Here is a 24611-nt window from a genome sequence, read left to right as displayed (position 1 = left end):
GGCATATACCCTGAGAAAACCATAATTCAAAAAGATTCATGTACCACAATGTTCATTGCAGCAAGCACTACTTACAATAGCCAGGATATGGACACCACCTAAGTGTCCATCGACAGATGAATGGATAAAGAAGACGTGACACGTATATACAATGGAATATTACTCAGCCATAAAAAGAAACGAAATCGAGTTATCTGTAGTGAGGTGGATGGACCTAGAGTCTGTCATACAGAGTGCAGTAAGTCAGAAAGAGAAAAATAAATACCGTATGCTAACACATATATACGGAATCTAAAGAAAAAAAATGGTTCTAAGAACCTAAGGGCTGGACAGGAATAAAGACACAGACGTAGAGAATGGACTTGACGACATGGGGAGGGGGAAGGGTAAGCTGGAATGAAGAGAGAGAGTGGCATGGACTTATATATACTACCAAATGTAAAACAGATAGCTAGTGGGAATCAGCCGCATAGCACGGGGAGATCAGTTCCGTGCTTCGTGACCACCTAGAGGGGTGTGATAGGGAGGGTGGGAGGGAGATGCAAGAGGGAGGAGATATGGGGATATATATATATGTATAGCTGATTCACTGTTATAAAACAGAAACTAACACACAACTGTAAAGCAATTATACTCCAATAAAGATGTTAAAAAATTTTAAAAGAAAACAAACTACAATGAGGTATCACCTCACACTGGCCAGAAAGGCCATCATCAAAAAATCTACAAACAATAAATGCTGGAGAGGGTGTGGAGAAAAGGGAACACTCTTGCACTGTTAGTGGGAATGTAAATTGATAGAGCCACTATGGAGAACAGTATGGAGGTTCCTTAAAAAACTACAAATAGAACTACCATATGACCCAGCAATCCCACTACTGGGCATATACCCTGAAAAACCATAATTCAAAAAGAGTCATGTACCACAATATTCACTGCAGCACTATTTACAATAGCCAGGACATGGAAGCAACCTAAGTGTCCACTGACAGATGAATGGATAAAGAAGATGTGGCACATATATACAATGGAATATTACTCAGGAATAAACAGAAACGAAATTGAGTTATTTGTATTGACGTGGATAGACCTAGAGTCTGTCATACAGAGTGAAGTAAGTCACATAGAGAAAAACAAATACCATATGCTAAGACATAAATATGAAATCTAAAAAAAAAGATGGTTCTAAGAACCTAGGGGCAGGACAGGAATAAAGAAGCAGATGTAGAGAATGGACCTGGATAGGGAGGGAGGGAGGGAGACACAAGAGGGAGGAGATATGGGGATATATGTATAGCTGATTCACTTTGTTATAAAGCAGAAACTAACACACCATTGTAAAGCAATTATACTTCGATAAAGATGTTAAAAAAATTTTTTTAATATATACAAAAAACATAATAATGGACAATTTCTGAAATTTACTGAAAAACACTAACCTACTCAACCAGAAAGCCAAATGAACTCCAAGAAGAATAAACACAGACAGTTCCAAACAAAGATACATTACAGTAAAAATGCTGGAAGTGAGAAATAAGGAGAAAACTTTGAAAGCAGAGAGAGAAAAAAAGACTATGTACAAGAGAACCCCAATAACAGTAACTGCTGAGTTGTCAGCAGAAACAATGTAGGACAGAGAGCAGCGGGGTCACATACTGAAAGTGCTCAAAGAAAACATTCTCAACCAGGAATCCTACATCCAGCAGAGCTAAACAGAAAAAGTGCAAGCAAGAGGAAGCCACTCTTTTATTAAAAAAAAAAAAAAAAGAAAAAGAGAGAGAGAGAGGGAATGAATTTGTTGCCAGCAGACCCATCTCATAGGAAAGGATATGAGAGGAAGTTTTTCAAGCTAAAAGCAAGTACCCACAGATGGTAATTCAAATCCACAGGAAAAACGTTCCATAAGATGTTACGGAAAAACCCTGAACGAAGTTTTTGGCCAACCGAATACTCTCTTCTTCTAACTGATGTAAAAGGCAAGTGTTCAAAAAATATGTATGTAATGTGTTGTCCAGCGTAAAACATACAGAAATATAATATATTTGCAGATAACCGCACAAAGGAGGTATACATGAGAAAGGCTGCGTTGGGCTAAGAAAATGACTACAGATGGTAAAGTAATAATTTACAACAATGTATTGCAGAGTTTGTAACATTAATGCATGCAATATGCATAACAATAAGACCACAAGAAAAGACAGAAAGGACCAGAACTACAGTTGACCGTTGAACAACACAGGTTTATACTGCTCGGGCCCACTTACACAGGGATTTTTGTTCATTAAATACGTACCACACGATCTGAGGTTGGCTGAATCTGCAGATGTGGAACCAAGGATGAGTAGGATGACTGTAAAGTTATATACAGGCTTTTGCCTGTGCAGAGATCGGCAGCCCTAACCCCCGCATTGTCCAAGGGTAAAGTGAAAAAAGGCGTAACATCTCTATATCTCACAAATATTAAACTAGTATAATTCTGAAGCTGACTCTGACAAGTTAAGGTGTACACACAAGCATTAGAGCAACCACAACAACATTAAAGATGTAGTGGAATAATGAAATTTAAGTAAGGGATGTCACAGAGATGGTGGAGTAGAAGAGCCCATACCCACCCCCCCGACAAGACACCACAAACTAGACAGCCGTCCACGAACAAAAATGGCTCTGGAGTCCACTTGAGAAGCTTCAACAACACAGCGGGACCAAAACACCTGAGAAAAATGCGCAAGGAAGGTGGGAAAAACCGTTTGCTCTGGCTGCATCATCTCATCACCCAGGCAGACACTGGGTGTGTCTTGGCTGGAGAGAGTTCCCGGCCCCAGGAAAGGGAGAGAAGGTGAATGACCAGCTTCTCCAGCCTTCCAGGGTACCGTGCGGAGCATCCTCTCTGGTTTCACTCCCCCTCAGAGCGTGCAGCAAAGCTGAGACATCTACACACAGCTAGGTCAAGGAAGATGGGCAGGGGCAGCCAGTATCAGCCAGGCAGCATGGGAGCCACAGCTCCCACTGGCCTCCTTTCTCTACGGAGGACTCTAGCGCCTACATCAATGAGAACCTCAACAGCTCTGTGGACGCTGCAGACCTCCCCGGCTTTTGTTATTAAGGACCTTGTCACAGACGACAACAGACTGCTCAGCAGAAGCTCTCACCACTGAGCGAAGCAACAGTCAACAGATGCCGCGGACAACCTGCAGATTTCACCACCGAGGTTTTCCAAGCCTTCATGCCTGTAGATACTAGCCGTCTGAGGCTTTCCCTGCTAGCTCCCCACCTCCTGCTGCTAGAGCCCAAGAGCGACAGCAGCAACCAGCCCCAGCCACCACGGCTGCACACACGCAAGACACCGCCGTAGGCCCCTACAGATGCACAGAGGCACACCGACCGCCAAGGTCCCACAACCGCTTAAGGACAAAGATCTGGCCCTGACGCACGTCACTGACCTACACCACCGTGCGTGCCCGCGTTCAGCCCCAGCAGCTGCGCACCTGCGCGCCGCAGGCCCCCAACTCAAATCACCAGCATCTGCCGCCGTGCACACGCGTAAGGCTAGCCTCTGCAGATGCACAAGCACACGCTGGCAGCCAAGGTCCCCACGGCTGTCTGGGGAGAAAACCTGGCCCTGATTCTGTCACTGGCCTGCACCGCTGCAGCCACCTGCAGTTAGCCCCTAGGGACACACACGTGCACACCCACAGCCAAGCCCCCCACAGCTGCTAATGGGGCTGGATCTGGCCCTAACTCCTAACACTCACCTGAATGGTGCCAGCCTCCACTCCCATCGCTGACACCCGCTGCAATGATCGTGCCTGTGGCTAGCCACTGTATTCATGGGAACACATGCTGATAGCCAGGGCCCCTGCGGCTGATCATGTGCTTACACTACTGCTGACTCCGACCCTGACCACTGCAGGTGAGTTTGCAGCTGCACCCTGCCACCATATGGGTATCTGTGGCCAGCCCCAGCAGCCAAGCCTGTGCATATCACCAGTTCCAGCCATGACCGCCGCTTGCCCTTGTCCCCAGCCACTGAACCTGGAAACATCACTGAACACAAACAGCCCGTGCAGCCATGAAGGACCACCTGCAGAGCCCACCAAAGATCATACAGGTGTTATGCTGTAGACCCCAACTGCCTCTACAGACAAGACACCACACCAGATCCATCTCTGACCCAGAGTGGCCACACACCCACACCTGGCATCCTGCACCAGTACACCAGCAGTTACAGCACATTCCAACATGTTCCCACACACAAGAGAAGGTCTTTCCTTATTGAAATCAGTCTATAAAGACTGGAAGAGGTGAAAACTCCTTCAAATGTACAGTTATCTACGCAAGACTACAGGAATCACAAAGGATCAAGGAAACACAGCTCCACCAAAGGAAGTAAGTAAACTTCCAGTAAAAGAACCCAAAGAAATGGAGATCAACAAATTTCATAACAAACGATTCAAAATAACTGTTCTAAAGATGCTCTGAGAACTACAAAAACAAACAAAAACAAAGAAAACCACCAGCTTAACACAATCACGAATAACAATTTACAAAATCAGAAAGCAACTCATGAACAAAACGAGAAATTCAACACAGAGGTAAAAAATATAAAACAACCAAAAATAAATTTTGGAGCCGAAGAATACAATGGATTCTTTAGAATTCAATAGGAGCTTCAACAGCAGACATGGCCAACCAGAAGAAAGAATCAGTGAAATCAGAGACAGATCATTTCAAATTATCCAGTCAGAGGTACAAAAACAAAAAAGAATAAAAAGGAATGACGAAAGCCTGTAGTACTTATGTGACACAACTGAAAGAAGCAATATATGTTTTATGAGAGTCCCAGAAGGAGGAGAAAGGGAAAAAGAGTCAGAAAGCTTATTTAAAGAAATAATAGCTAAGAATTTCCCAAATCTGGGGAAAAATATGAACATTCAAATTCATGAAGCTCACAGATCCCTAAACAAATTCAACCCAAATAGATCTTCTCAAAGACATATAATAATGAAAGTGTCAAAAACCAAAGACAAAGTAAGCATCTTGAAGGCAGCAACAGAAAAAAAGTTTGTCACTTACCACTTACAAGGGAACCTCCATAAAGCTACAACTAGATTTTGCAGCAGAAACCTTGCAAGCCAAAAAGAATGGGATGATATATTCAAAGTGTTGCAAATAAAAAACTGCCAACCAATAATACTTAACTGGAAAAGTTATTCTTCATAAATGAAAGAAAGATAACTACTTTTACAGACAAACAAAAGCTGAAGGAGTTCATCACCACTAGACCTACATTACAAGAAATCCTAAAAGGGGTTCTCCAAGCTGAAATGAAAGGATGATAATTAGTGCCTAGAAAACATATGAAATTTTAAAATATGGTAAAGGTAAGTATACAGGCAAATTCAAAATACTCTTATACTGTAATATGGTGGTGTGTTAATGACATAACTCTAGTATAAAGGTTAAATAACAGAAATGTTAAAAAAAACTATAATTAAAATAACATGTTAATGAATATACAATATAAAAAGATTTAAGGCAAAATTATAAGAAACAAATGTGTACTGGGAGTAAAAGGGCAGTTTTTGTGTGCAATCAAATATAATTTGTTAGTTCATACAGACTGTTACAGCTATAAGGTGATTTATGTAAGCCTCATGATAACCACAAAACAAAAACCCATAGTAAAGGTACAAAAGATAAAGAGAAGGAAATCAAAGCATGCCTTTAAGAAAAATCATCAATTCATGAAGGAAAAAAGAAAGAGAGGAACAAAGGAACTACAAAACAAACAGGAAACAATAAGTTGGCATTAGTAAGTACTTGCCTATCAATAATTATTTTAAATGTAAAAGGATTACATCTTCCAATCAGAAAGTATAGAGTGGCTGAAAGGATGAAAAAAAACAAGACCCGACTGTATGATGCCTACAAGAGATCATGTCAGCTTTAAAGACACACTTAGGAATCAGGTAAAGGGACAGAAAAAGATATTCCACACAAATGGAAACTCAGAAGAGGTAGCTATACTTGTATCAGACAAAATAGACTTTAAGTCAAAAATTCTAAGAGACAAACAATGTCATCATAATGATAAAGGGGTCGATTTATCAAGAGAAAATTATTAGTTGTAAATATATATGTACCCTACATTGGAGCATCTAAATATATTAATTAACTACAAACAGATTTGGAGAAACAGAAAATAATACAATAATAGTATAGAACTTCAATACTCCATTTTGAACAATGGATAGATGGTCCAGACAGAAAATCAATAAGGAAACAACGGATTTAAACTATACTTCAAACCATATGAACCTAACAGACATATACTGAACATTCCACTGACAAGCAGCAGAATACACATTCTTCTCAAGCACACACAGATTAACGTCCAGAACAGATAATATTTGGCCACAAAACAAGTGTTAACAAATGTAGAAAGAGTAAAACCATACCAACAATCTTTTCTGACCACAATGGCATGAAACTAAAACTCAACAACAAGAAGAAAACTGAAAAACTCACAAATATGTGGAAAGTAAACAATACATTTCTGCAAAACCAATAGATCAAAGAAGAAATAAAAAAGGAAATCAAAAATATCTTGAAAACAAATGAAAACAGAAACACAATATACCAAAACTTATGGGGGACAGAGATTGCATAGCACTTGGCCTGAACTCACTGGATTGCTGTACAGGCTCCAGCTGTGGCTGAGAGCAGCCAGACACCTTAGGCCAAGGTACTCCTGCAGCAATAGCCACACACCCAGCTACAAGTACACCCCACTGCCGCCCAGTGGGCGGAGGTTTAGAGAGGACCAGAGAGGACTAGTGATCTACACATGCTTTTTCAAGGGAGCTGGCTTGTAAGATTAGGTAACTGAGACAGAAAATGGAAAGCACATCTCTACACTGAATCTACTTGGTGACATTCTCATCATCCCTGAAGCCACCTCTGTGGGGAAAGTAAAAGGAGAAAACAAGCAGTATCACGCTAACTCTGGAAAAGAAGAAGGGTTAGAACTTTAGTCCCAATTCCTGACTCTATGTGAAACAGAATTAGCTGCTAACAGCAAGTGTGCTGGAGCTGGTGGGGTTGTGCTGGAACATGGCACTCACAGGCAGGTATTAAATCTGGATACCAACGGACCATACGCCTAAATAAGTTCTGAAACTCCGTTACTTGCTACAGTTGTTTTTCTGGTATAAAATGATGTGGGTGGGCTATAACTAGATTTTCCTCCCCTTTGTTTTAAATACACTCATCTGCAGCATTTTTAAACAAGAAAATCCTGCCTGGGTCACATCCACAACTTCAACCTGTTAACTGGATGACCTTGCCAAGTCACCCAAACTCTGGACTTTAGTCACCTTGCACCCTGCTTTCCCCTCCGCTTACACTCAGATTTGAAAAATGTTTTCTATACACTTAATGGTCATTATGAAAATGTTCTTAGAGGTCTGTACTTAAGTATTTTGCAATAAAAAATTTGGGGCAATGAAGAAAAATATATTTCTTATACCTTCAAATGTATGTAACATGTAATAACTATTTTCATTAAAATTAGGTAAAATCCAGCATAAACAAATTACAATTTTGTCAATTTACTATTAATAGTTTTACTATTTCAGTTTTCCGTATTTTGGATGAAAGAATATGTAATTTATTATTCCTTTTAACAATATCTATGAAAATGTAACATAGAAATGTTATTGCATATTATAATATTACTTTCCAAGGATATCTTGAGTGCTTTAAGTTACTTTAAGAATCTTTAGGGCTTCCCTGGTGGCGCAGTGGTTGAGAGTCCGCCTGCCAATGCAGGGGACACGGGTTCGTGCCCCGGTCCGGGAAGCCCGCGTGTCACAACCACTGAGCCCGCGTGTCACAACCACTGAAGCCTGCATGCCTAGAGCCTGTGCTCCGCAACAAGAGAAGCCACTGCAACAAGAAGCCTGTGGTCCGCCACGAAGAGTAGCCCCCACTCGCCACAACTAGAGAAAGCCCACACGCAGCAACAAAGACCCAACACAGCCAAAAATAATAAATAAATTTATTTTTTTTAAAAAAAAAAAAAAAAAAAAAAAAAAGAATCTTTAGTTGAGGACTTCCCTGGTGGTGCAGTGGTTAAGAATCTGTCTGCTAATACAGGAGACACAGGTTCGAGCCCCGGTCCAGGAAGATTCCTACATGCCGGAGAGCAACTAAGCCCATGTGCCACAACTAATGAGGCTGCACTCTACAGCCCGTAAGCCACAACTACTGAGCCCGCGTGTCACAACCACTGAGCCCGCGTGTCACAACCACTGAAGCCTGCATGCCTAGAGCCTGTGCTCCGCAACAAGAGAAGCCACTGCAACAAGAAGCCTGTGGTCCGCCACGAAGAGTAGCCCCCACTAGCCACAACTAGAGAAAGCCCACACGCAGCAACAAAGACCCAACACAGCCAAAAATAATAAATAAATTTATTTTTTTTAAAAAGAATCTTAAAAAAAAAAAAAAGAATCTTTAGTTGATATAGGAACAAGGTACTGGGGATTAAAGTTGTTTTTATTTAATATACCAATGGTTTAACACTCTTTCTCACTTTTTTACCGAAACAATATATTAAAAAATTGAAAGAGTAAATGAAAAAACAAAAGGTAATATTCAATGTGTGCAAATTTCCCTGACTTAAGATATTTTTAAAAAGTAAAAAGACAAATGGTAATATTTCTAATTACCAAAAAGATGAAATTTGAATAAACATCTTAAATAACTGCTGGAAAAAGATCTTATGGGATGCAGTAAAAGCAGGGCAAAGAGGGAAGTTGACAATGATAAACACCTACATTAAGCAAAAAGACAGATCTCAAACTACCTAACTTTACACTTCAAGGAACTAGAAAGGAACAAACAAAGCTCAAAGTTAGGAGAAGGAAAGAGATAACAAAAATTGGAGCAGAAATAAATGAAACAGAGCATAGGAAAACAAATAGAAAAGATCAATAAAACTAAGTGGTGGTTTTTGAAAATATAAACAAAATTGACAAACCTTTAACTAGACTTACCAAGAAAGACAGAAAACTGAAATAAATAAAATTATGAGTGAAACAGGAGACATTACAACTGACACTGGAGAAATACAAAGAAAGGATCATAAGAGACTACTGTGAACAATTATATGCCAAGAAATTGAACAACCTAGGAAAAATGGATAAATTTGCAGGCACATAAAACCCACCCAGACTGAATCATAAAAAAATAGAAAATGTGAACAGAACAGTAACAAATAAAAAGACTGAATGAGTAATTTTAAATCTCCCAAAAAAGAAAAGCCCAGGACTTCACAGATGAATTCTAGCAAATATTTACAGAAGAATGAATGCCAATATTTTTTTAACTCTTCAGAAAAACTGAACACTCCCAAACCCATTTTATAAGGCCAACACTACCTTAATACCAAAGCCAGACAAGGATACTATAAGAAAACCACTGGCCAAAATCCCTGATGAATATAGATGTAAAAGTTATTAACAAAATACTATCAAATCAAATTCAACAGCATATTAAAAGGATCATACACCATGATAAAGTGGGATTCATCCCTGGGATGCAAGGATGGTTCCACATAAACAAATCATTAAGTTGACACACCACATTAGAAGATATAAATCACATGTTCATCTCAATAGAAACTGGAAAAGCATTTGACAAAATTCAACATATAAAAATTTCATTATAAAAACTCTCAACATAGTGGGTACAGAAGGAACATACCTCAAAGATAATACATTAGGCCATATATGACAAGGTCACAGCTAACATCATACTGAATGGTGAAAGGCTGAAAGCTTTTCCTCTAAGATCAGGAATAATACAAGGGTGCCCACTCTCACCATTCCTGTTCAATATAGTATTAGAAGTCCTAGCCAGAACAAATAGAAAAGGAAAAAAAAAATATCCAACCAAAAAGTAAGCAGTAAAATTGTCTTTGTGTGCAGTTGACATGACGTTATATACAGAAAATCCTAGACTTGACAAAAAAACTGTTAGAATAAACAAGTTCATTAAAGTTTCAGGATACAAAATCAACATACAAAAATCAGACGTGTTCCTATATGCTAACAATAAACTATCTGAAAAGGAAATTTTAAAAACCCTCTATGTACAGTAGTACCATAAACAACAAAATATTTAGAAATAAATTTAACCAAGGAGCTAAAAGATCTGTACACAGAAAACCATGAAGACATGGATGAAAGAATCGAAGATGACACAAATAAATGGAAAGATATCCCATGTTCATGGATCAGAAGAATTAATACAGGCATACCTCGTTTTATTGTGCTTCATTTTATTGCAACTCAGGGATATTGCATTTTTTACAAATTGAAGGTTTGTGGCAACCCTGCCTGGCCAGATATTGGTTACCATTCCTTTAGCAATAAAGTATTTTTAAATTAAGGTATGTGCATTTTTTGACAGACAATGCTATTGCACACTTAATAGACTACAATACAGTGTAAACAGCTTTTATATGCAATGGAAAACCAAAACATTCATGAGACTAGCCTCGATCCAATATTTGCTTTATTGCAGTGGAATGGAACTGAACCCGAAATATCTTCCAAGGTATGTCTGTACTGTTAAAATGCCCATACACCCAAAGCTATTGAAGATTCAATGCAACCCATGTCAAAATTCCAATGACATTTTCCCCAGAAACAGAAAAAAAAAATCCTAAAATTCATAATGAACCACAAAAGAGCCCAAATAGCCAATACAAATTAGAGAAAAAACAAAGCTGGAGACACCACATTTCCTGATATTACAAAGCTACTGTAATCAAAACACTATAGTATTAGCTAACAACAGACACAGAGACCAATGTAAAAGAATCAAGAGCCCAAAAATAACTTTTGTATATAAAGTCAACTAATATGTGACAAGAAAGCCAAGAATTCTCACTCAATGGGGAAAGAATAGTCTCTTCAATAAATGGTAATGGGAAAATCATGTATTTACATGCAAAAAAAATGAAAGTAGACCCCCTTACACCACTTACCAAAATTAACTTGAAATGGATTAAGGACTTAAAGTTAAGACCTGAAATTGCAAAACTACTAGAAGAAAAATAAAGGGGAAAAGCCCCATGACTTTGGTCTTGACAATGATTTTTGTTGCACAAGTAATGAAAGCAAAAACCAAAAAGTGGGACTATATCAAACTAAAAACCCTCTTCACAGCAAAAGAAGCAATGAACAAAATGAAAAGGTAACTTACAGAATGAGAAAAAATATTTGTAAACCATTTTTCTGATAGGGGGTTAATAATCAAAACATAAAGATATTTACTGTATGAATATATACTCAATATAAGGATATGTAAAACTCAACAGCAAAAAAAGCAAGTAATCCAATTAAAAAAATGGACAAAAGACATGAGCATTTTCCCAAAGAAGACATAAAAATGGTCAACAAGTACATGAAAAGGTACACAACATCACCAATCACCAGGGAAATACAAATCAAAACCACAATGAGATATCACCTCACAACTGTCAGAATGGCTGTCCTCTAAAGGACAAGAGATAATAAGTGTTGACAAGGATGTGGAGAAAAGGGAATCCTTGTGCACTACTGATGGGAATGTAATTTGGTGCAGCCACTGTGGAAAATAGCATGGAGGTTCCTCAAAAAATTAAAATAGAACTACCATATGATCCATCAATTCCACTTCTGGGTATTTATCTGAAGGAAATGAAAACACTTGGAAATATATGTGCACCCCCATGTTCACTGCCCCATTATTTACAACAGCCAGGACAGGGAAACAACCTAAGTACCCACTGATGGATGAATGAATATGGAAAATGTGGTCTATATATACAATGGAATATTATTCAGCCATAAAAAAGAAGAAAATCCTGCCATTTGCAACAACATAGATGGAACTGAAGAGTGTTATGCTAAATAAAGTAAGTCAGACAGAGAAAGGCAGGTACCCTATGATCTAACTTATATGTGAAATATAAAAAAAAAATCAAACTCCTAGAAATATTCTAACTTTGATGAAATCAAATTTATCCATTTTTCCTCAACAGAGAACAGATTGGTGGTTGCCATAGGTGGGGGCTGGGGGGGTTGGAGATATGGGTGACAATGGTCAGAAGGTACAAACTCCAAATTATAATACTTACCAGTTCTGGGGATGTAAGGTACACAGCACGGTGACTATAGTAACAACACTGTATTATATATTTTAAAGTTGCTAAGAGGATAGATCTTAAAAGTTTTCACCATAAGAAAATAAAAATTTGGAACTATGTGACACAATGGATGTTAACTAAACTTACTGTGGTAATCATTTCACTATATATATATATTTGACATATATATATGTCATATACCTAAATTAATACAATGTTACATGTCAATTATATCTCAATAAAACTGGGGGTAATTTTTTTAAATTAGTTCTCACAAAAAATTTGCATACTGCTCGCCGTTTACTACCTACCCACAAAATTGACCTGGTACCTGCTAATACTCCCAAAATCCAAAGTCAAAAAAATTATTCTAAATTTTAATGTAAAGGCAAAGAACCCAAAATAGCTAAAGCAATTTTGAAAAACAAAAAAAAAAATGGGAAGAATCAGACTACCAAATTTCAAAACTCACTCTATAACCATAGTAAACAAAACTGTGGTATTTGTGGAAAGAGAGACATACAGAACAAAAAAAAGAACAGAATATCCAGAAATAGGCCCACACAAGTTTGCCCAACTGATTTTTGACATTGGTACAAATGCAATTCATTAAGGAAAAGATAATAATTGTGCTGGAGCAAGTAAACATCCATATGGGAAAAAATAAACCTCAATCTAAGCCTCACACCTTATATAAACTCAAGACAGATCATGGGGTTTAAATGCAAAGTGTAAAACTTTTAGAAAAAAAAAATCTTCAGGACCTCAGGTTAGGCAAAGAGTTCTTAGACATGACACTAAAGGCATGGTTCATGAAAGGAAAAACTGATAAATTAGACTTCATCAAAATTTAAAACTTTCAATTTGCAACATACCCTGTTAAGAGGATGAAAACACAAGCTACATACTGGGAGAAATAGTTGCAAACCGAAACCGCGTATCCTGGCAAAGATTTAGTACCTAGAATATATAAAAAACTCTCAAAATAAAATAGTAAAAAATTAAACAATCTAATTAGAAAATGGCCAAAAGACATAAAGAGACATTTCACCAAAGAGGCTCAACAGATGGCAAATAAATAGATGGAAAAGTGTTTAACATCATTAGCCATTAAGGAAATGCAAATTTAAAACCAAAATGGGACACACAGCCATCAGAATGGCTAGAATAAAAAACAGTGACAACACCAAATGCTGCTGACATGCAGAGAAACAAGATCATTCGTACGTTACTGGTAGGAATGTAAAATGCTAAAAGCCATCACTTAAACCAGTTTGGTATTTTCTTAAAAAACTAAACATGCAACTACCATATGACCCAGCAAGTGCAGTCCTGGGCATTTATCCCACAGAAATGAAAACTTACATTCAGACAAAAACCTGTACGTGAATGATAGTAGCTTTATTCCTAATAATAAAAAAAACTGGCAACAAGCCAGGTGTTAACAGGTGAATGGTGAAACAACCTGTGGTACATCACACCAAGGGATACCACTCAGCAATAAAACAGGCTATTATTGATATGCTCTGTAACCTGGATGAGTCTCAGGGGAAATTATGCTGAGTGAAAAAAGTCAATCCCCAAAACTGTATGATTACATTTACACAGCATTCTTGAAATGACAAAAATACAGAAGTAGAGAACAGATTAGTAGTCAGAACAGCTAAAGGAGGCGGTGGGAAAAGAGGGAAATGAATATAGCTATAAAAGGGCATCATGAGGGATTCCTGATGGAAATGTTTGGTATCTTGATTGTATTGATGTCAACATCCTGGTTGTAATATGATACTACAGTTTTGCAGGATGTTACCGGGAAACTGGGTAAAATGTACAAGGAGTCCTCTCTATTTTTTCTTACAAATGCACCTGAATCTACAATTACTTCAAATATAAACTTTAATTAAGACAAAATTTGAATGACATTGCTTTCGAATAGCATGTACTTAAAAAACAATTAAAAAAAAAAAACCAAGCACTTCAGTTTTGTCCATGAAAAGAAATAAATTCCCTTTTTACCATCTGATGTAATATGTCTAATAATTTGAAAATGAGCTATCAAGCAGCATAATTTGGCCTCTGTGGAAGCAAACAAACTTAATACTGAGAAATGTGCAATATGTGTAACACATCTCAAATGTTTCAGAAGTTTTCAATACAATTAACTGTTCTAATACATTGTATAATACATATTATAATTCTGCTCTAATAGCAATACTGACTTGTTTAGTGACCAGATTTCTGGTTTTGAAAATACAGATAGATGTCAAACGTCGTGCCCTCTCCAAATTTTCCATTAAAGTATACATAAAAATAAAGGACTGAAACAAATAGTGAATAAATTTTGGTACATTCTCTCAACGGAATGCTACTAACCAATTAAAGACAATTAAAAAGGAATCAATTATTGACATCTATAACAGCACCTTCGAGTATCAAAACATACTACATGAGTTAAAGAAGCCAGACACAGAAGAATATATGTTATGATTCAACCTACCTGACATTTTATAATGGGCAAAAAAATTAAAGCAATAGAAAACCAAAACAGTGATGAGGGCAGGAACTCCTCATTTTATGAGGCCAGCATTACCCTGATACCAAAACCACACAAGGACACTACTAAAAAAAGAAAATTACAGGCCAATATTACTTATGAACACAGAAGCAAAAATCCTCAACAAAATGTTAGCAAAGTGAATTCAATAATTCATTAAGAGGATCATACACCATGATCAAGTAGGATTTATTCCAGGGATGCAAGGATGATTCAATATCTGCAAATCAATCAATGTGATACATCACATTAACAGAACAAAGAATAAAAATCATATGATCATTTCACAAGATGTGGAAAAAGTGTTTGCCAAAATCCATTTATGATAAAACTCTCAACAAACTGGGTATAGAGAGAACATAACCTGAAATAATAAAGGCCATATTTGACAAACCCACAGCTAACCTCATACTCATTGGTGAAAAGCAAAAAGCTTTTCTTCTGACATCAAGAACAAGACAAGGGTGTCCACTCTTACCATTTTTATTTCAACATAGTATTAGAAGTCCTAGCCACAGCAATCAGACAAGAAAAAGAAATAAAAGGAATCTAAATCGGAAAGGAAGAAGTAAAACTGTCACTGTTTGCAGATGACATAATACTATATATAGAAAATCCTGAAGATGTCACAAAAAACTATTAGAATTCATCAAGTTCAGTACAGTTGCAGGATACAAAAATAATATACAGAAATCTTTTGCATTTCTTTACACAAACAACAAACTATCAGAAATAGAAATTAAGAAAACAATCTCATTTACAATTGCATTAAAACGAATAAAATACCTAGGAATAAATCTAAGGTAAAAGACCTGTGCTCCAAAAGCTATGACACTGATGAAAAAAACTGAAGATGACAACAAACAAATGCAAACAAATGGAAAGATATATTCTGCTCATTGACTGGAAGAATATTGTTAAAATGACCATACTACCCAAGACAATCTACAGATTCAATGCAATCCCTATCAACATTGACTGGAAGAATATTGTTAAAATGACCATACTACCCAAGACAATCTACAGATTCAATGCAATCCCTATCAAGATACCAACAACATTTTTCACAGAACTAGAACAAATAATTCTAAAATTTATATGGAAACACAAAAGACCCTGAACAGCCAAAACAATCTTGATAAGGAAGAACAAAGCTGGAGGTATCATGCACTCTGATTTCAAACTACACTACAAAGCCACAGTCATCAAAACAGTATGATACTGGAACAAAAAACAGACACATTGATCAGTGTAACAGAATTGAGAGCCCAGAAATAAACCCCACATTTATATGGCCAATGAATCTATGACAAAGGAGGCGAAAATGTACAATGGGAAAAAGACAGTCTCTTCAATAAATGATGTTGGGAAAACTGCATAGCTACATGGAAAAGAATGAAACTAGACCACTTTCATATACCATATACAGAGATAAACTCAAAATGGATTAAAGACTTGAATTTAAGACCTGAAACCTTAAAACTCCTAGACAAAAACAAAGGCAGTAAGCTCTCTGACATGGGTCTTAGCAATATTTTTTTGGATCTGTCTCCTCAGGCAAGGGCAACAAAAGCAAAAATAAATGGGATTACATGAACCTAAAAAGCTTTTTGCACAGTGAAGGGAACAATATAGAAAACTAAAAGGTAATCTAGCGAATGGGAGAAGATTTTCAAATGATATGTCCAATAAGGAGTTAATATACAAAATCTATAAAGAACTCATACAACTCAACAGCAAAAAAAGAAACACACACACACACACACACACACACACACCTCAATTAAAAAATGGGCAGAGGACATGAACAGACATTTTTCCAAAGAAGATATACCGATGGCCAACAGGCACATGAAAAGATACTCAATATCACTAATCATCAGGGAAATGCAAGTCAAAAGCACATTGAGATATCACCTCACATCTGTAAGAATGCCTATTACCTAAGAGACAACAAATAACAAGGACATAGAGAAAAGGGAACCCTTGTCCACTATTGGTAGAAATGTAAATTGATACAACCATTATGGAAGACAGTATGAAAATTCCTCAAAAATTAAAATCAGAACTATCAATACCATACTATTTAGCAATTCCACTTCTGGGTATTTATCTGAAGAAGACAAAGACACTAATTTGAAAAGATACACACATTTCCATGTTCATAGCAGCATTATTTACAATAGCAACCTAAGATATGGAAGCAACCTAAGTGTCTATCAATAGATGCATAGATAAAGGATATGTGGCATATATATATAAAGAAATATTACTCAGCCATAAAAAAAACAATAAAATCTTGCCACTTGGGACAACATGAATGGACCTAGAAATAAGTGAAATAAGTTAGACAGAGAAAGACAAATATTGTATGATTTCACTTATATGTGGAATCAAACAAAACAAAACGAACAAATATAAAAAAAGAAAAACAAACTCACAGATACAGAGAACAAGCTGGTGGTTACCAGAGGGAAAGGGGGTAGGGAGATGTTGAAAAAGGTGAACGGAAAGGTGAAAGAGATTCAGAAGTCCAATTTACACTTATAAAATAAATAAGCCACAGGACTGTAATGTATAGTAATATTGTAATAAATTGTATCGTGACAGTAACCAGACCTACTATGGTAATCATTTTGTACTGTACAAAAATACTGAATCACTATGTTGTACACCTAAAACTAATTAATATTGTAAATCAATTGTACTTTAATAAATGTGTGTATATATACACACATATATACATATCTTCTATATCTTGCACTGGGAGGTTAACAGATGTATACAGCTGTCACAACTCATCAAACTGAGTAATTTAAGACTGGTGCATGTTACCACAGGTTATTCTGGAAAAAAACTTTTTGAGAACAATGAAATTATACATTTGTCCAGTACTATGCAAAGGTGCCAGTCTATTTCAAGAGAAAGAGCTTTACATCAAAATGTAAGTCAACTCACTGCTTCCTTCATCAAGAAAGTCTTGCTACAAAAATAGTCACTAAACTGTGTGCTTAGTAACCAAGTTGATTTACATTCTGGTTGAAGCTATTTCAACACAGGCAGGCCTGTAACATACAATTTGATATCAACAGCCACTCAGCTGGGCTAGCAGCCTGTGGGAGAAGGAAGAAAGAAGAAATGGGGCTTAGAGCAAGCTTAAACTTGAAAATCCCTTCCATTCCTTTCAAATTCAAAGGAATTTTGTATTCCATTTCATATCATGTGTTATGGTCTGAATGTCTGTGTGTCCCCCAAACCCCTCCTTTCATATCTTAGAGCCATAACCCTCAATGTATTGGGAAATGAAATTTTGGGGGTAATTAGGGTTAGATGATGTCCTAAGAGTGGGGTTCTAATGATGGAAACAGTGCCGTTATAAGAAAAGCATTCTTCCACTCTCCCCATCTTCCCTCCACCACCCCCTACCCCCATGTGAGGACACAGTGAGAAGGTAGCTTTCTGTAAGCAAGGAAGAGAGCCAAGATCAGCTGGCACCTTAATCTTGGACTTCCCAGCCTCCAGAACTATAAGAAATAAATGTATGTTTGTTAAGCCACTCAGTCTAAGGTATTTTGTTATAGCAGCCCAAGCAGATTAATATGTGTCTTAACATAAAATGGTTTTAATGACTGGTTAAATATCTTTTTTCTCCCAAACTACAAATAAAATTGATATTATGGGAACATATACCACACTTACCCTAGTTTTAAAAACACCACCCAAGATTGGGGTATCATAATACCTTAAATGGATCAATCACATACCTGCCTATTTTATTTTATCTTATTTTTAAATTTTATTTATTTATTTTTAAAATTTATTTTATTTTATTTTATTCTATGCTATTCTATTTATTTATTTCTGGCCTTGCGATGAGGCTTGCAGGATCTTAGATTCCCTACCAGGGACTGAACTCAGGACCCCAGCAGTGAGAGCCCCGAGTCCTAACCACTGGACGACCAAGGAATTCCCATGCCTCTATATTTTTTTTTTTTTTCTCAAAGCTTTTTCTTTAAGTTAGCTTTTGATAGCAAACAATATTAAACAACAACAAACAGCAGCATTTGTTAGTATACTAAATCTCTTTCACACAGAGAGATCTTCATGTTTATTGTCTTAGTTTTTATATATTGAAATATTTTCTTTGCCTATTGAATCATTAATTAGGTTTTTTTGTTTGTTTGTTTTTTGCGGTACGCGGGCCTCTCACTGCTGTGGTCTCTCCCGTTGTGGAGCACAGGCTCCGGACGCGCAGGCTCAGCGGCCATGGCCCACAGGCCTAGCTGCTACGCGGCATGTGGGATCCTCCCGGACTGGGGCACGAACCCGTGTCCCCTGCATCGGCAGGCGGACTCTCAACCACTGCGCCACCAGGGAAGCCCCATGCCTCTTATTTTAAATAGAAAAACAAGGTTTAATTTATGAAAGTGCTCAAACATATCCATTGTAAATATTGGATAATACCCATAATGCAAGAACAGAAGGAAAAAATTACACGCCATTTTGTCTACAAATGGGGGTATTTCAAGGAGTCTTACAAGGCTCATCCAAGTACCTGAGTAAGTTGAATAAAAGGGAAAAAAAATTCTGACTGGATGCTAGAAATTAAGATTTAGATACTCTTCTAGACTCAAAAGGAACACTGATGTCAAGCAACAAAATCTTTGCTTTGCAAAAGGCATGCATATGTAATTACTGCTCTACTTGGCAAAACAAATCTCTTGGGGTTCTGTAGGGGGTGAGAGGAATGCCAAATGAATTTAAAAACTCAAGGAGAGTACTAATATAAAATGATTTAACCTAATGTAGGTGAGAAATAAGAATCAGTAAAGAAAGGTCAGCTGATAAATAGCCTGTAATAAAAACAACTGTTTCCTGGAAAGCAGACCACTTAACTACTATTACCTCAGCATAACCATGAAGCAAACTATAATCATTCTTACTCTTCATGGTAGAAAGCAGAGAAAGCCTACATGACACTCAGGGAAGTCAAGTGAGTTCTCTTAGAGGAGAACCTAAATTTCTCGCTCAATTCATTTACTATTTAAAATGCACCCAGCAGCCACCCCTCAAAAACAAAACAAAATGCAACCCTGAACTGTCTATGGTGATGACCTATCAATTTACATATCCAGTATGGACCTTTTGCCTCCAACTGCCTATTTAGTATCTCCACCTGCACGTCTAATCTTGTCTCAAAGGAAACATGCCCAGGTCTGAACTCCTGACTTCTTCCCCCAGACTGATCTTCCCAGTCTTCTCCATCTCAGGTAAGAGCTCTTCTGACTTTCTAAGTGCTCGAGATGCTTCTTGGAAGCATCCTTGACTCTTCTCTTTTTCTCACCCCACACATCTAATCCATCAGCAAATCCTGTCAGCTCTACCTCCAAACTATAACCAGAATCTGACTATTTCTCACACCACTTTCATGGCTTCAACCCTGGTCAAAATGGCCATCATCTCTCTCCTGAATTATGCAGTAGTCCCCTTCTTAGTCTCCCTATTTCCAAACTCCCTCTACCTCTACAGTCTATTGCTCACATAGCAGCCAAGAATGAACTAATCACCTCTCAAAGCCCCCACCTCCAAATACTACCACATTAGGGATTAGGTTTCAACATATGATTTGCAGGGGACGGGAGCCAGGACGACACAGGCAAATATTCAGTCTATAGCAACTATCTAACATATTAAATATTTTACTTATCTTACTATGCCTTCCTGTTTAGAGCACAAGCTCCATAAAGCCAGGAATTATCCTTATTTTGTTCATTGCTATTCCCAGAGTCTAGACAATACCTGGCACATAACAGATGCTCACTAATGATTTATTGAATAAAATGATACTTATTAACATAAAATAAGTTCAAAGCAAATACGAGTGATGTTATTTTTCACACAGTACTGAAACTGTTTATTGCTACTTTCTATTAAGACATTTTAGTTTAAGTATGCCAATACAAATTTACATAACTGTCATAAAACTAGAATATACTCTTTTGCAAAGTGTATTTAAATAAAGGTGTTCCCTCAAGTCTTGTAACCTAAATTATAATTACCTTATTTAAAGCATGTCCAACATGAGGGTCACCATTTGCATAAGGAGGTCCATCGTGAAGACAAAACTCTGTCTTCACTTTTCTTTCTCTTTGCCATGAATAAAGTTCCAAAAATCCACATTTCTGTTTAAAAAGAACAATAATGTCTGAACATCATGTAAATACATACTCCTGAATCTTACCATAAATAACAACCAACACTTGATTATTTCCTATCCCATTCTAATGTATTCAACTCTAAAACACAAATGGTGAGGTTTCTAAAATGCACATCTGAGTATTCATCTTTTAATACTTTTGAATAGCTTCTCCGTAGACTTCAGTTTAAAGTCTAAGTGCTTTATAAACATATACAGGACCCTACAAAGGTTTAGTACCACTAAGTTCTTGGGCAGTCTCTCAGCACTCCCCACCCTCCACTCCATGCTGAAGGACCTGTAGATCCCCCATAACTCACTCACACTCACACACACACACACACACACACGTACTCACATCTTATTCCTGCTATCCTTTGGCCTCAACACTTGCTACTCTCTTAATATGAAATAACACTGATTGTAATCCCACTCTCCTTCCCCCACTTGCTGTGTGACCTTGCCCAAGTCACTTTGCCTTTGTAGGCCTATTCCCTCATTTGAAAAAAATGTTAATAATATCCAACTCACTGAGCTGGTGTGAAGATTATATGAGAAAATACCTGCAACTGTCAACAGTTCCAGAAATACAGAAGGTACTGGATAAAACACTTAAAAAAATTAGATGGCCCAAACAGGTTTGTGAGTCTAGAACTCTGAGAGCTGTCATAAGAATATTTAAGCTAAGCATATTTACTTAGACAATATATCCAAAATATCAGGGATTTTAAAGACTCTATAATTACACAAACTAACAAGTGAATCTCTGCCCTTAGAAAATTCAGTCTAATACAGGAGCCAGAGGCACAGTTTAGGAAGCGGACTCTGAGGAAGTAACCACAGCTACGTGACCCTTCAAACAAGCCGTAATTCCAACTAGGGACCTACTGATACCACAAGAGTGAGCTTCAACTTCTCATAATCGAATTTTTATTTTTATGTGTACATGTTAATTTACTTTTTAAAAGCCACTGGAAAAGCGTCCAAATTCGACTGGTTCTGTCTAAGCTAAAACTGGGACTTCTATTCCATCCGTGCTGGGCATCAATGGTTCCCCCTTAGCAATCCGCTCTGGAACCTGCCACCTCTATGGGACTTGCCTAGAAGTTTCTGCACTTCTGTTTTCACCCAATACAACCTGTGGGAAGCGCATGATTTCCACTGACCTGGTCGCAATACCCCCGGCCCAAAAGGGCCTGGAGCCTGCGGCCGGGTCCCGTCCCGCCCCGCCCCGCCCGGGGTGTGAGTGGCCCAGGCGTGGCTCCGGGAAGGGCCCGTGTCCCCCCTCCCGGCCCGCGCCGCGCAAAAGCCGGCCCGTACCTGCTGGACCTCCAGCTCCGTGTCGGGCTGCTGGCGGCCCAGCAGCTTCATGGGGAAGCTGGTCTGCGGCAGCAACACCGTGTCCCGATAGCTGCCATTACTCGAACTCTGCAGCTGGTTACTGGCCCCGGTGACTGACCGCACCAAAAGCCTCTTCGTCGCCCCTCGCCAGCCAGGCCAACGAGGAAGGTGGGGCGGCACCCACAAATTCCGGGCCACGGCCACGGTCGCTGCCCCCGGCCCGCGAGGGCGCAGCCCCCAACGCATGGCGAGCCAGGCCAGCCCCAAGCTCCGGAGAGACGCCGGGGCCTAGGGTCCGGCCGGACTCTGGGGAAGAGACAGGCCTGAGCACCTGCGCGAGCCTTCCGGGAGTGCGCAAGCGCGGGGCGGGGAAGGGGCGGGGAGGCGCAGGGGGCGGGGAGGCGCAGGGGGCGGGGAGGCGCAGGGGGCGGGGAGGCGCAGGGGGCGGGGAGGCGCAGGGGGCGGGGAGGCGCAGGGGGCGGGGCCACGCCCTGGTCCCTGCGGCAACCATCCTGGATCTGGGCTGATTCCCAGGGGCTGAAGGAGAGGGGGTAGGCGCGACCGGCTCATATTTCAATCACAGCGGCCTGCCTTTTTAGAAAGTATATTTTCTTTAATCCATTGTAACCCAGATATTTTCACTTCAACAGGTAATTAACAAAAATTATAAGTATGATATTTCACATTCTTTCTCTTCATGCTAAGTCTTCGAAATGTGCTATGTATTTTACACATACAGCACATCTCCATTTGGACTAGCAGCTTGCCAAGTGCTCAACAACTACATGGGGCTAATGGCTACCTTACTGGGAAGCACCGCTTTAGCGAGTACAACCTACCTCCACATAACATGTTTTGAATGCAACAGTGCTCTCTGTTTACTCCTAAAACCTGCTCTGAGGGTACACTGAGCTATCAGAGCAGAAGGTTACTCTCTAGGACACCCGCACACTTCTCTTCCCACCTGTTGGGCTCAGTCAGTTGTGTTTATCCTTGAACTTATTCATGCCAGTTGAACTCGCTGTGTAATTATACAATTTAATTATAAAAACCAATGGACGGTTAAGATGGTAAATTTTGTTATACTTATTTGTAACAATAAAATAAATGGTCTGACTTAACCCAGTTATTATTGAAAATCAAATGAGATTGTGTAAGTAAAATCTTCTCAAACTAGAACTCCAGGTAATGGCAGCCATTTGTTGATACCGCTCTCTGGTGAGTTGTTTATTTTTAATAGAAATTATTGTTTCTTTCTAATTACAAAACTTTGGGAGTTACAGAAGAGCACACAAAGTGAAAATTGTTCACTAACCACCCTCTCCCCGAAACCAATTTTTTTTTTTAATTTTTGGGCCCTGCCACATGCAGGATCTTAATTCCCTGACCAGGGATCGAACCCATGCCCCCTGCATTGGAAGCACAAAATCCTAACCACTGGGCCACCAGGGAATTCCCAAACCAATTTTTTTTTTTTTTTTAATGAAAACTAAGCTGATGTTCTTAAGAATCTAGTAAAGGCATGTCTCTAAAAAACAACAAACTGCTGTTGAATTAGATGAAGATAAAACAATTGTAGTGGGGAAAACATTGTAAAAAATTTGTAAGTATTCTGCTCTTAGAGTTTTCCTAATTGTCTAACCTACAAAACCAGATGGTGCAGTATGGCTCTGCATTATCAGGAAAGATAAAGCAAAATTCCAATCGGGACAGAAGCTCTAAGAAAAGGTCTGCATACCACAAAAAAAAAAAAAAAAAAAAAAAAAAAATTAAAAGCAAAACAACCATATGATCCAGCAATTCCACTGCTGAGTATGTATCCGAAAAAAACAAAAACACTAACTGGAAAAGATACATGCACCCGAAAAAAACAAAAACACTAACTGGAAAAGATACATGCACCCGAAAAAAACAAAAACACTAACTGGAAAAGATACATGCACCCCAATGTTCATAGCTGCATTATTTACAAAATTGTCAAGGTATGTAAGCAACGTAACTGTCCATCAGCAGATGAATAGATAAGATGTTTTATGTCTATATACAACGGAATACTTCTCGGCCATAAAAAGTAATGAAATTTTGCATTTGCAGCAACATGAATGGACTTGGAGGCCATTATGCTAAGTGAAATAAGTCAGAGAAAGACAAATACTGTTATGATATCACTGATATGTGGAATCTAAAATATACAATGAACTAGTGAATAAAACAGAAAAGAAGCAGACACAGATATAGACAGCAAACTAATGCTTACCAGCAGAGAGAGCGGAAGGGGAAGGGGCAATATAGGAGTAGGGGGAAAAGGTTATTATGGGATTATA

At 38.4% G+C, this 24611-nt stretch overlaps 1 protein-coding gene and 1 pseudogene across 1 annotated transcript in view; one reads left to right on the top strand and one right to left on the bottom strand.

Annotated features, from left to right (window-relative positions):
* Nucleotides 1-22629, bottom strand: part of IARS2 (isoleucyl-tRNA synthetase 2, mitochondrial) — a 90770-nt gene extending 68141 nt beyond the window's left edge. The window contains exons 1-2 of the mRNA XM_007129266.4: nt 22267-22629; nt 20810-20932 (exon numbers count right to left, since the gene is read on the bottom strand). Coding sequence (XP_007129328.2) covers nt 20810-20932; nt 22267-22533 — 390 coding nt within the window. The 5' untranslated portion in view covers nt 22534-22629. The remainder of the gene's footprint in view (nt 1-20809; nt 20933-22266) is intronic.
* On the top strand, nt 3363-7166 carry LOC112066680 (D-aminoacyl-tRNA deacylase 2-like; annotated as a pseudogene).
* Nucleotides 22630-24611: the final 1982 nt, after the last annotated feature.

Source organism: Physeter macrocephalus, chromosome 4 (genome assembly GCF_002837175.3).
Source record: "Physeter macrocephalus isolate SW-GA chromosome 4, ASM283717v5, whole genome shotgun sequence".
NCBI lineage: Eukaryota > Metazoa > Chordata > Mammalia > Artiodactyla > Physeteridae > Physeter > Physeter macrocephalus.
This window is presented reverse-complemented; position numbering and strand designations above follow the sequence as displayed.